The sequence below is a fragment of the Cibotium barometz genome, chromosome 3 (assembly GCF_041138505.1).
Source record: "Cibotium barometz isolate CiBa-2024 chromosome 3, ASM4113850v1, whole genome shotgun sequence".
NCBI classification, from domain to species: Eukaryota; Viridiplantae; Streptophyta; class Polypodiopsida; order Cyatheales; family Cibotiaceae; genus Cibotium; species Cibotium barometz.
In genome coordinates, this window is record NC_141048.1 from 40717816 (window position 1) to 40730545 (window position 12730).

General features: G+C 40.0%; 1 protein-coding gene across 1 annotated transcript; it reads left to right on the top strand.

The window, feature by feature from the left end:
- Positions 1-8685: 8685 nt before the first annotated feature.
- LOC147640065 (uncharacterized) lies at positions 8686-9889 on the top strand. Its single transcript, XM_086822966.1, has 2 exons — positions 8686-8729; positions 8766-9889. The coding sequence occupies exons 1-2, from the start codon at positions 8693-8695 to the stop codon at positions 9491-9493; spliced, it is 765 nt and encodes a 254-aa protein (XP_086679092.1). The 5' UTR covers positions 8686-8692; the 3' UTR covers positions 9494-9889.
- Positions 9890-12730: the final 2841 nt, after the last annotated feature.

The following is a 12730-nucleotide window of genomic DNA, read 5'->3' on the forward strand; positions in this document are numbered from 1 at the left end:
CAGGAATTTGGTTAGGTTTTGTCCCGGGTACCAGGGAAAAGAGTTCCCAGGCCCCCTAGCCAGATATTCATGCAAATTTAACGCCAGTCACACCACTTACACACCCAATATGAAATTTCCTTTTTCACAGATTCAGCTATCTTTAAAACAATCGTTTAATGAAACCATAGTGTCACTGATCATAATCCTCCAAAATATCCGGTTGAATCCTAATTTCCAATCATTCCTTCATCGGTGTACCTATGGCATCATTGGCAACCAGAACGCTCACCACCTGTCCCTCAGGGGCCTTTTCGATAGCTCATAGCTCATAGTACCCGACAATATATTCACTTATAAAAATGAAGATGGAATCTCCGTTGAAGATCAGCAAGATCAACCAATAGATCCATATAAAAGAGCCATGGACTCATCCGTTGAGGACCAGCAAGGTCAAACAACCACATCCATGCCCGGTTTCAGAAAACAACTCTTACTCCTTGTTCTAATATCTTCCCCGATGCACGTGTGGGTATCTTTGACGTGACCCAGAGCCCGAGCACCATATGGTTAGCACCCTCTAGGATCCTTTGCAGTTCACCTAGCGCTTCACTCATAGGCCGTTTCCTTGGTCCCTCATCCATCGTACCGGAAGCTCACCATTTAAATCAAGACCTCGGCCGACCTTGCTATGCGAGACGTCCTTCGTTGACTCTCCACCATCAGCTATTGCAACTTTATCAGTTAGGTCTCCCAATGACCTCATTCTCAAGACGGTCATTTAAAAACGGGTCATAAATACAGTTTCTATAATGAATTCTCATCTTTCACATTGTTCCACATCTGTCCACATTACTTAATCCATATCCAATTCATAGGTATTCCTATTCTCTTCCAATCACATCATCTTTCATCTCATCATATCCTTCATCATTTATCCTCATCTCTCATCCACTCGCATCTACCCATATTCACATCCCATCACACCTCATTCATTTACATCATATATCATTCATTCACATCTATCTCAATTTACATCACATTCATTTCACATCTCATCTCATTCATTCTTATCCCGATTCACATCACATCACATCTCATCCATCCACATCCCATATCATTCATTTACATCCAATTCACATAACATCACATCTCATTTATTCACATCCTGATTCACATCACATTACATCTCATCCATTCACTCACATCGACATCACATCCTTTCACATACACATCCACATCCATTCTTCCACATACACATCCACATCCATTCTTTCACATACACATCCATTCTTCCACATACACATCCACATCCATTCTTCCACATACACATCCACATCCATTCTTTCACATACACATACACATCCATTCTTTCACATACACATCCACATCCACCATTTCCATTACATCACATCTTATCACATCTTATTTTCATCTTATCACATCCATTCACATCCTATCACATCTCATACACATCTTATCGCATAACATTTACATCTTATCACATTCTATTTTCATCTTATTACATCCATTCACATCTTATTGTATCTTATTGACATCTTATCACATCCATTTCACATGCTATTCCCATTTAGTAGCTTTTTCTAGTTTGATTCTGATAATAGGACTTTCTCTAAATTTCTTCCCAATTGCTTGGCCTAATTAAAGGTTCCTTTTCTCGAACGACTATTTCTATATTCCTTCTCAATTCCTCAATTGAATTATATTCAATATTCCTCTTTTGAATAAAAGAATTCATGGGCTTTACAGAAATCAATTCTACCCATATTTTCACTTTTGATAAATAATCATAAATTGAATTATACTAAAAATTCCTCTTCTTTCCATTTAATTTCTTGGATCTGAAATACCATGGGACTTCCTCTTTTTGCATTTAATTATTTGCATTCCAATGTCATGGGAATTTCTCTTTTGTCATCAATATTTCTCATAATAAAATACCCATTAATTCAATATGCTAGGAATTTCTCTTTTCCCATCTAAATGATGGAATTCCAAATGTCATAGGAATTCCTCTTTTACCATTTAAATATTTCTCATAGATAAAATAAATTTATCTAAAATTCATCTTTGAATTTAATTAATTTCAATATGCTAAAAATTACACTTTTCTCATTTAAATATTTTAATTCCAATATGGTGGGAATTCCTCTTTCATCATTTAAATTTATCAATGCAAAAAGATAAATTTAACTAAATTTTCTCTTAAAATTTAAATAAAAATCTCCATTAATTTCTTTATACTAGGAATTACACTTTCCTCATTTAAATATTTGAATTCCAATATGGTGGAAATTCCTCTTTCATCATTTAAATTTATCTATGCAAAAAAATAAATTTAACTAAAATCTTTCTTTAATTTTTAAATAAAATATACATTATTTTAGCATCACAATTTTTCTCTTACTTCATTGGAATACATGGATTTCCATTATCATGGTGGGGATTACTCTTTTAACATAAAAATGGATTACTAGAAATTCCTCTTTTTCCTAATTAACTATTTATGCACATGAACATAAAAATCAAATTTTTCATGATTATAATGAGAATCATTCAATTAGTCTAGGATGATTAATCCTAGAATATGGTAGAAAGTTCTCTTTTCATATTATGAATGAAAATGATTTATGTGTTAATTTTTAAAAAATTTTGAAATAGCTTCGCTACTATTATTGATAATTCTCAATAATTTTGAAAACATAAAGTTTATTAATATCATATGATAGAATAACCATTAATTGGATCAATATCCAATTATGGACTTGATTCCTAATTTTTTCATAAATTAAATAGCATAAAAGCATTAAAAAGCCACTTCTTTGGTCTCTAACTTGTCAAACATAGAAATTACTTTTAGATTTGAGAATTGCTTCATGAGAAGCATCATTTGAATATAGAATATGTCATAGGGATGACCATTCTTTGGGGGAGAGAGAGACATGCTTTAAAAAAAGTATTTAATTTAAGCATAAATGAAAATTTATGTGTTTTATCACTATAATTCATTAAAGAACTTCAATTGTATTAAAAAGCCATTCAATTGAATGCTTCTCAAGCTTGAGAGGGGTGGAGAAGAGAGAAACATTTGGAGATATAAAAAAAAGACCATAAACCACACTTTACCTCCTAGATTGCTTGATTCTTTGATCAATGTAGAGGCCCCCAACCAATCAATTGGTTTGGTATGTTGATGAAGACTCCAAGGAAGATTGAAGGGAGAGAGAAACTCCAATCTCTCTAGTTTGTAGAGGATTTTTAGAGGATAATAGAAAATATCATTATCAGTATAATATTGGCATGGTATAGTTCTCATATTTTTTTTACAAAGGGCTAAGGATCTATTTATAGGTGAGGGAGGCCTCTAACCAAGTCCAACTAGTTTCTAGAATTTTCCACGTTCAGTTTGGCTGAATTTGGACAAGATTTGAACCTAGTTTGGCTCCCTTTTGATTTGGTTTGATCCAGGCGAGAGGAGAGATAAAAATATCACAATATTTTTGAGTTTAAAACTCCACCACACATGTGAAATAGGCGCCTCCTTGAAGAGCCCCCTTTTCCTTACCAAGGTGTCAAAATTGAATCATTATATCCAAAATATCTCATTGTTTTTTAGTAATATTCATAGTTTTTTACTAATAAACCTTGTCCTTAGTCAACTCATAGTTTTTTAGTAATATTCATAGTTTTTTACTAATAAACCTTGTCCTTAGTCAACTCATAGTTTTTTTTAGTCAACTCTTCATCTTATGTGAGCATTTACTCATTGGTTTTTCTTTTTTTCTTCAATTTATCTCCTCCCTATATTTGGATGAATCTAGAGTGAGGAGGAGCAAGAAGAAAAATACAAAAGTTCTTGGTTTGTTAAAAATTGACACCTATTATGATAATGAGCACATTATTGGTGACTTCCTAGTCTTGCCTAAAGGTAACTTCAAAGGGATTATCACCCTTGGTTGCAATTGGTTAACAAGTGCAAGAGGTAAAAGTGACTCTTGCAAAAGAGATTGAACATATGGTAGAACATCCTAATTGTAAAACTCTGGTCCTTATGCAACCTCATGTGAAGTTGCTAGCTCTCAAGGATAATCACAAGAAGGGAGCATTGCCATTAAATGGATTTGACGCTAGTTGCTCAACCCCCTCCAGACCATTGTCAATAAAAGATTCTTTAGCCTCAACTTCTCCATCAACGACTCCAAAAAAGAAGAATTAGAGAGCTCATAAACGAAAATCAAAACATGTTATAAAGTCCACATATGAATCTATAAGGGAGCAGACTTCCCAAGAAGCTCCAATAGTTTGTCCAACCATTGACTCCTCTCCACCAAAACCAAAGCTTACAAGAATTAGGAGAAACAACAACAACCAATGGAGAAAATCAAAGCTACAAAATACTCCTCGGTGGATCCAAAAGGAGCTTCTACAAGAATAAGGCTTCTATCAAGGAAATTCTTGGATTTGGATCCCTAAGAAAAAACAAACTACCATCTTACTCCAACCAAAGTACATCAAGGTTTCTTCATCAATGACCGTAACTAAGGTGCCCCAATGTCCAAATCACACTTCAAAGAGGAAACCTATTCGAATAGAGATGTGACAACTCCACCACCATTAGCATTTACTTCACTAAGAGTAGACAAGGGCAAGGCACTTATGGATTTGTCTACAACATCCCCACCACTCCAAACGTGGCTACCTAAAAGGATTTTGAGGGTACAACATAGCTCAGGAAGGGGGGAATCAAACCATGCTTCAACATAAAAAATCCATGGACCTCCTTTACCCACCAAGCAGCAAAAGAGATTAAGTTGTGCATGGTTCCCCATCAATCAAAGCACTAAATAGCAGCACTTTTCCATAGGGACTAGCTAGTTTTATGCTTTTTCTTTTTTGTTCCAGAGCTGTTGTAGCTGAAATCATAGGTGCTTCAACACATGAAGTAGCAGCTTTTGAAATAATCTCACTCCTGTGATTAGAGTGTCAAGATGTGGTCATGGCCATGGTTTCACTAGCTAGAGGAACATGGGTCACTAGCTAGGATTTCATATGGGGCTCTATTCATGCTTGTGTTAGATGGTTCTTGGACCTTTTCTTGCTTTTGTAGAGCAGTTGATGGTTTTGTCAAAAATTCCAGGGATGTAATGCTAGATGCATTTTGTGAATTGGCTAATGGCTTAACCTCTTGCTTAGAGGCTTGAGCAGCTATAGGTGCATCTGTCTTTGAGAGCTCTTGAGATTTCTTGTAATGAGTAACAATGTTTTACTCTTTTCTCATTTCTTCCACGGCGTTATTTAGTGCCATCATCATCAAATGAAGACTTGGTTCGATTCCAATTTCCTCGATGGCTACTTGCATAAGTGCTTGCTAATCCAAAGATAGCATTTCTCGGTGACAAGATCCGTAAGAATGTTTGTTGCTATGTTATACTCCCAATCTTATCCCTTTAGAATTCCTTATGTCCATGTGCTTAAGGGTCTTTGAGAAGTTTGCTCAAGGTTCATTTATATGGTACCAATGGTCTCTTTTTGAATAACCCTAGAGCTTGAAGTAGGTGATTGAGGAGATTTTGGGCTATCTTTAGGGGAAGTTGTAGTTATGTCCACTAAAGAGTCCAAAGACCTAATAGAACTAGCATTTGAGCATGTAGCACTAGCAATCGATCCTCCTTATGGGTCCATGGTGGAGTTCTCAATTGAGCTAGGCATATCATTCATTTTCATAGCTTGTAAGGAAACTCATTCTCCTTGGCTGCCACCATAGCCACATTGGTAGTGAGCATCTTGTTTTTGTTATCCCCCTCATGTGGAGGAGTAATTGGAGCTTGTTTTGCTGGAAAGCCTAGTGGTGGCATGATAGACGTAGCACATGACTGTCTTTGAGGTGATGTTCCCACCAGTTCCGACACTCCAGTTTCTACCTTATTTTCTTGAGCTTGTGGTCTTGGCATATTTGTTGGGTAGGGCGTTTGCAAGTAAGTGTCGCTCATTCTGAACTACCTTAGCAATGCAATTGGTAACCTCTTAAAGATGCTCAACTCGTTTCATGGTACCAGATGTAGCTTGCACAATTTCTTGCCAAAGGACTTCGTAGATTTGGTGCGTGGACAAGTCCTTGAGTAGTTAGGTCTCAATGTTGCATTCCCAATCTACACTTTTGAGTACCCCATTCGTCCATGTGCTTAGATATCCTATAGAAGATGGACCAACGTTTGTCAAGTTCTTTGGAGCCTCTGAGGCGGCAGGTTGTATCGAAAATTCTTGAGTAATGGGCACTAACGGCTCTGTTTGGTCATTGTGTGCCCCTTGAGGTTCTAGATTCATTATAGAGTTTGGCACTATGACATGCATTTGTTTTCAAGCTCTATTTTTTAGGGTTGTGTAGTCTGGGTGTTCTTTGACTCTTGATTTGTAAAGTCTAATGGGATTTGGCTTGGTTTAGCTAGTTGGGGTGCACACTAGGGATAGGGTAGGGTTGGTTGGTGTAGTTTCTTGAGCAGGCATAAGGCTTGTCAATATTTGCCACTCACTTTGTACTATGCCCATGAGGTAATTAGCAACCTCTTGCAAGTTCTCAGCACCTTTTTCAAAGACACCAATAAACAATAAGATTTCTTGCCAATTAATACTATATAGTTGTTTTGTAGCCAAATCCATAAGGACTTGTTTCTCAATGTTGTATTGCCAGTCTTGGGCCTTGAGCAATCTATTTGTCCAGGTGCTTAAGGGTCCTCTAGAATTTGGGCTAGCATAAGAGGACATAGTTGAAGGGCTAGCCTCTGGTTGACTTTGTGTTGGATGTGGGAGCTATGGGGTCAGCTTGGGAGGGTTGAAGTGTTAGCCTTTGTTGAGCACGAATCTCAATTTCCTCTTTTATTGCAATATATCGCCACATGGTTGCTACTCTTTCAACTTCCTCTTTGGTTCAGCCATCAGGCATAAGTTTTTGGTTGGGGGTGGTGTTCAGGCTAGTGTTACTAGTAGCTAGTGTGCTAGTGGCAATGCTTGGTCGACTTAGGTCTTGGGATTCGTCTAAGGAACCACACAAAGATGTGGTGTCACCTAGTGCTAGCCTAAGGTTTTCTTGTATACTCGTGACCATCCTCTCTATGAATGTAGAATCCATGGCCAACTGGCTTGATCCAATTGGAAGTGTCACACAGGTGTTCTCAGCCATTTGCTGCCCTTGAGTGTGTCAATAAGCACCCTTGGCATGAGGGGAACTGAGCTATAGAAGAGGGAGAGAGAGAGTAGGGGTCGATGAGGGGATATGGGCCTAGGTTGTGTGGGTTTTTTTTTGGTTTAATCTGTATAGAGAGTGGGAGAAAATAATGTTTTCTGGCTTTTGTGTTTCTCGTGTTTTTTTTGGCTTTTGTGTTTCTTGTGTTTTTTTTTCTTTTTTTTTTGGCTTTTGTGTTTCTTGTGTTTTTTTTCTTTTTTTGGATTTTCTTTTTCCTTTTCTTTTTTCTTTTCTTTTTTCTTGCGCTTTTTTAAAATTTACTCCTGTCGTTCGCTTGTGAGAGCCATACACATGGACTAAGGGCCTGCTTATTACCGCCCATAAGCTTATAGCTACTACCTATAGCACTGTTGTCACCCCCGCCCACCACGGTGGTAGAGGATACGATGATTTCATGGCTTGTGTGCAGCCTAGTTGCATGTAAGCGAGAAGGAATCCATGGATTTAAAAAAAATTTAAAAAATCCATCTTTGCTTTTTCTGCCTAGGCAGGGTCCAAGCGTTTTGTTGTAGCTTGCGTGGAGGTTAGCAGCTTTGGAGGGGGCGCAGCACGCGGGGATTGAGTGGCTGGCACAGAGCAGAGAGAGTAGGCCGGGCCTTATGGCGAGAGAGAGGAGTCAGCACTTTATTATGTTCTCTAGAAATTCTAGAGGGTACAAAATCTCACCCTAAACCCTTTAATTTATAGGAAATTGAAGGGTGTTGGGGGGGGAGGGATGTTGGAAAATGAACGTTCGAAAATGGCCGTTGGGAAAAAGGCCGTTGGGAAAAATGGCTGGAATCCGTTTTGGGCGAGGGGGGGGGGATCGGCACAATATCAACCCCCTTCTTCCATCACGTGGCAAGGGGGGGGGTGGATTTCCACCGCCCACTGTGAACGCAGAGTGCCATGGGGCACTCTGTGATTGCATCGCAGGCTGGCGGCAGCTTGGCTGCCGCCTTATCTGAACCCGGCCTAAGCTTCACAATTTCCATTCTCCAAGGTGCTTTTACATGCACTTCAATCATGCTTTCTTTTTATCCACCCATTTACCTTTCTTTTAATGTTTTTGTGGTACACTTGCCATGCCTTTGACATTGTGTGCTTTTGTTTTTCTTTTAGGGGTGTGCGAAAAGGGCGGGAGGCAACGTGAAGCGAGCGCATAAGGTGACCCCTCACAAATCGCATTTCCATTATCATGACTTATCTATGTGTTTTTAATTTATGTGGTGCTAATATTCTCTTCGTGTTTGATGTAGGTACTATGGATTCCAACACGAGCCATGAATTTGATTCATCGCAACAACGAGGCGACAATGATCCTATTTTCTCCCAAACTTCTCTCCCGCACTCTAATTTCTATTCATTTTCCCATCCTCCTTTTCATGTGCCACCTCATGGCTTCCAAGCCATGCTCAATTCTCCTTCCTTTTCTCCAAACTCTCCCTTCATGTTTCACCCCCCCATTCACCTATGGTAGCGCAACCTCCTAATCGATCATCCCCCCTAGGTATCCCAAACATGGGTTCCATTCCCAATTCCCCAGGAAGCCAACCATCACCCAACTCACTCAATAACCCCCCTTTATCTTCTCAACCAAAGCGAGTTCGTGGCATGAGGAAGGAGCCTAGCGATGAGGAGATTGTGTCAGAGACCCAACCTGCGCCAAAGAAACCCAGAAACTCCAAAAAGAAGGTGGTGGTGGACTTGGGGGAAGATGACGACAACGACAATAAGAAAAGCAAGTGGCAAGACTTTTGGGTTGACCAACTCATTCATGTCAGGGGGGGCATGAGTGAGGAGTTCAACAATCCTGGGAAACAAGGGGTCAACTTGTGGGCAAAGGTGGCCACAAAGCTAGCCGGCATTTACCTTGATTTCAATAAGGATAGTGAAAGTTGTCGCAAGAAGTGGCAAGCGGTGCTAGCAAAATATAGAGTGGACAAAGCTCACAACTCGGTATCTGGCAATGACAGGAGGCACACATGTAAATGGTTCGATGTGGTGGATGAGTATTACCACGATAGAGCCACGGTCACTCCTCTTAGCCACGCTTCTTCATCAACAATGGATGATGCTACTTTCCCCGGCGGTGACAAGGATGAAGTAACTATAGCACTAGATGACGAGAAGCCACAAGCACCCATGTCCTCAAGTCGTCGAGTGACTCCCAAGTATGAGGAATCTTTGGCCACAATGGCCGATACTGGGAAACATCTATTGGACCATCTCAAGGAGACCTCTAGCCAAAATGTTGCCTTGGAGAGGGAGTGACTGAAGATATTGGCAGGATTGCATGCCACAATGAGTGAATTCCTTAAGGAAGGAAGGGGGGGCAACAAGTAGCCTTGGCGGAGGAAATTCTTGTTATTATTCTTGTATGAGTTTATAAAGTTTGGGATCTCGACGTTGCTTTGTTCCTATGCGTTGTATGGATTTATGAATGTTTCTAAGCTCCTAAGAAGCCATATAAGCTGAGAATTTAATATGTATCAACTTGTTTTGGATTTGCAGGTGACAATGGGCATGTCCAAAGACATTGCACTCTATTGTGCGTGGTTGTGTTCTATAGCGATCTATGAATTGCTTAAAGAACCAAGCATGCACAATGATGAGTGCATAGTGCAGACTTGGTTGCATGTTACCGAATGCATGGCACGATCTGTGAGGTTGAGGAAGATTGCAAACCGTAGGAGGGGTCATGAACACAGACAAGCGTGGGCATATCCACGGCCTCAAGGCTTTGTAAAATGCTATCTCCTAAGTGCTTATAGTGCTACCATGTTCAAGCGGCATCCTAGGGTTAGCAAAGAAACCTTTCATTACCTTTGTGGGAGTCTAGCACCATTCATGCAAAAGAAAACCACAAACTTCCGTGTGCCTGTGTCTATTCAAGATAGGGTAGCCATTGCTCTAAGCAGACTTGCTACAGGAGATGGACTACTGGGCCTTGGTGACACCTATGGTTGCGCTAAGAGCACATGTTGTGAAATAATCCTTGCATTTTCTAAGGCAATTGTGAAATCGGGTCTCCGGAATATGTACATAAGATGGCCTTCAAGATCTCGGCTTGCAACTTTAGCACGAGAGTTTGAGGCACTTAGGGGAATTCCCTACGTCGTTGGTGCGATAGATGGTTCTCACATCCCCATCATTGCACCCCGTGACAACCATGTTGACTACTTCAATCGGAAAGGGTTCCACTCTATTTTGCTACAACTAACAGTAGCCGCCAATTGCTCAGTATGGAATTATGATGTCGGTTGGGCCGGATCAGCGCATGACTCCTTGAACTTCTCCAGAAGTGATATAGGGCAAGCATGTGCAAGGGGCGAGCTGGGTTTGTTTGGTTGGCGACTGTGCTTACCCCGCACGGCCATACATGTTAGTGCCTTTCAAAGGATGCAAGGAAGGGTTGACACGTCTAAAGTACCATTGGAATTTCATTCAATCGAGCACAAGGATGCCAGTTGAGAGAGCGTTTGGTATGCTCAAGGCAAGGTTTCGCATCTTGCTAAAAAGATGTGACATGAATCTACGTCATGTCCCAGATCTTGTTGCGGCTTGTCTTGTGCTACACAACATTTGTATCCAACATGGAGAGTCTTTTGATATGGAGTGGGTACGTGAGGCGAAAGCAGAATTGTCAGCATGCTCTGGACGTGTAGAAGAGGATCGAAGAGCAATAGCTACCTCCATGAGGGAGCTTCAAGCAATACGTGAAGTTGACATAGAGGATGCAATGGAGCGCGCTCAAGGAGGCAATGAAGGGGGTGCGAGTGACCTTGGAGTTGGCTCGGAGCGGCGAGATAGTCTTGCCCGAACAATGTATAGAGAGCAAGCAAGGATGAATGTCCTACAAGTTTTTGGAAGGGCGGCTTTAGAGGAGCTGGACTCACCTACCAACTCCGATTTAGCCTTTGTAATACAAGTCTTTTGTCTGGCTTATTGTGGTTTGTAGTGTGGCTTCTTTATTTTTGTAGTTACACTATGCTTTGTGGACATAATATAGCTTTGTTCTATGGTTTTTGGTATGGTGTTTACTCTTTCTTCCGCCGCCCCCCACCAGTGTTCACAGTGGGCGGCGGAAGAAGTCAGGCTCCCTTTTACTTCCCCCTCCCTATGTGAACACTTGGACGGCGAAAGTGTGCATTTTGTAAGAGTTCCACCTGGAAAAGTGTGTTTGAGAGTATGTTTTCGGCCACTCCAATGTGAACCCGCCCTTATGTTGCACGCCGCACGGGCAGAGGAACATGCGATGATGGTGGTGGGGCAGTGATGGCAGGTGGGCCTAGAGGGGGTTGGCTTTTTATTTGTTTTGTTTTGTATTTTTTTTTAAATGCAGCCGACGGTGGCAGTGTTCGAAAAAAACAAACCCGGGTTTAGTGTAATTTGCACCTGCAACTTCTGAAAATTACCTTCAAATTTTTAACTTGAAGGTACAAAAACCTACAAAATTTGGGAAATTTTAGAAGGAAAACCTCCAAAATTTGAGAAATTCTTCAATTAATAATTTCCCAAATTTCTAATGAAGGTTTTTAACTTTTTGGCAAAATTATTTTTTTCGAACACTGGGTCACGGTGGACTTTTGGTTTTTTTTGGGGGGGGAGTTTTGTTTTGTTTTGTTTTTTTTTATAAAAAAATACAATAGAGGGAAGTTAGTGTTTTTTTTTAAGAAATTAAAAAATAAAAATAAAATAAATGTAATGGTTGGGGGGGCTTTAAAAAAAGAAGAAGCTATACAGACATCAACTCTAGCATCCCTCAAGGTGATTAGTACTAATCACCTTGATAAGCCCAAAAAACAGGAATTTTCAAGCACAAAGGCCCTCTTTATCCGGGCATTCAAACTAAGTGCAAATCTTATCGTTTCACACACACACACAAATTCAACTTGACTAAATTGCATGCTTCAAATGAATTGGTGGTGTTTGTTTTCCCTAATTCCACCATTTAGGGACTAAAAGAAGTGATTTTTCTTCACTTTTTATGCCAAAAACCAGAATTTTGCATTACAAAATCCTCTTCAATCCACCCCTCAAAATCAAGCAAAAACTTGATGGATTTGTGCATACATGTATGCAATTAGGGTAATTGGCATGCTCTAAACGCAATGGAAGGGTTTGTTTAATCAAAATCCCATGATTTTGGGCTCAATTGAGCAATTTGGTTTTTAAATTTCTAGTACCTAGGCCATTCAAAATATGTGGTGGCCAACCGTAGTGTCATGGAAGTCTAAAGAGTCTTCGATAACACGGCACTTAATAGAGCCCCTTGTGTATGTTTTAGATGCCAAAGACCCCACAAAGTGGCATAATGCCTCATGAAGGCGAATCTTGAAGCGATAAACAACAAATCTACCACATTTGGATAGATGTTGTATAAGGTGTGGCATAGATCACTTGATCAGTGTGCCCACATAAGCCTACAACTCTAAATCTATCTACCATTACACCGTCACCACCTGCACAAGTTTTGGAATAGTTAGTGCTGTATGCTAGTCTTCTTCG

Coding starts and splice junctions, on each gene's coding strand:
- LOC147640065 (XM_086822966.1), top strand. CDS start 8,693: ATGGTAGCGCAACCTCCTAATCGATCATCCCCCCTAG. Junction 8,730..8,765: donor TAATCGATCATCCCCCCTAG/GTATCCCAAACA, acceptor CCAATTCCCCAG/GAAGCCAACCATCACCCAAC.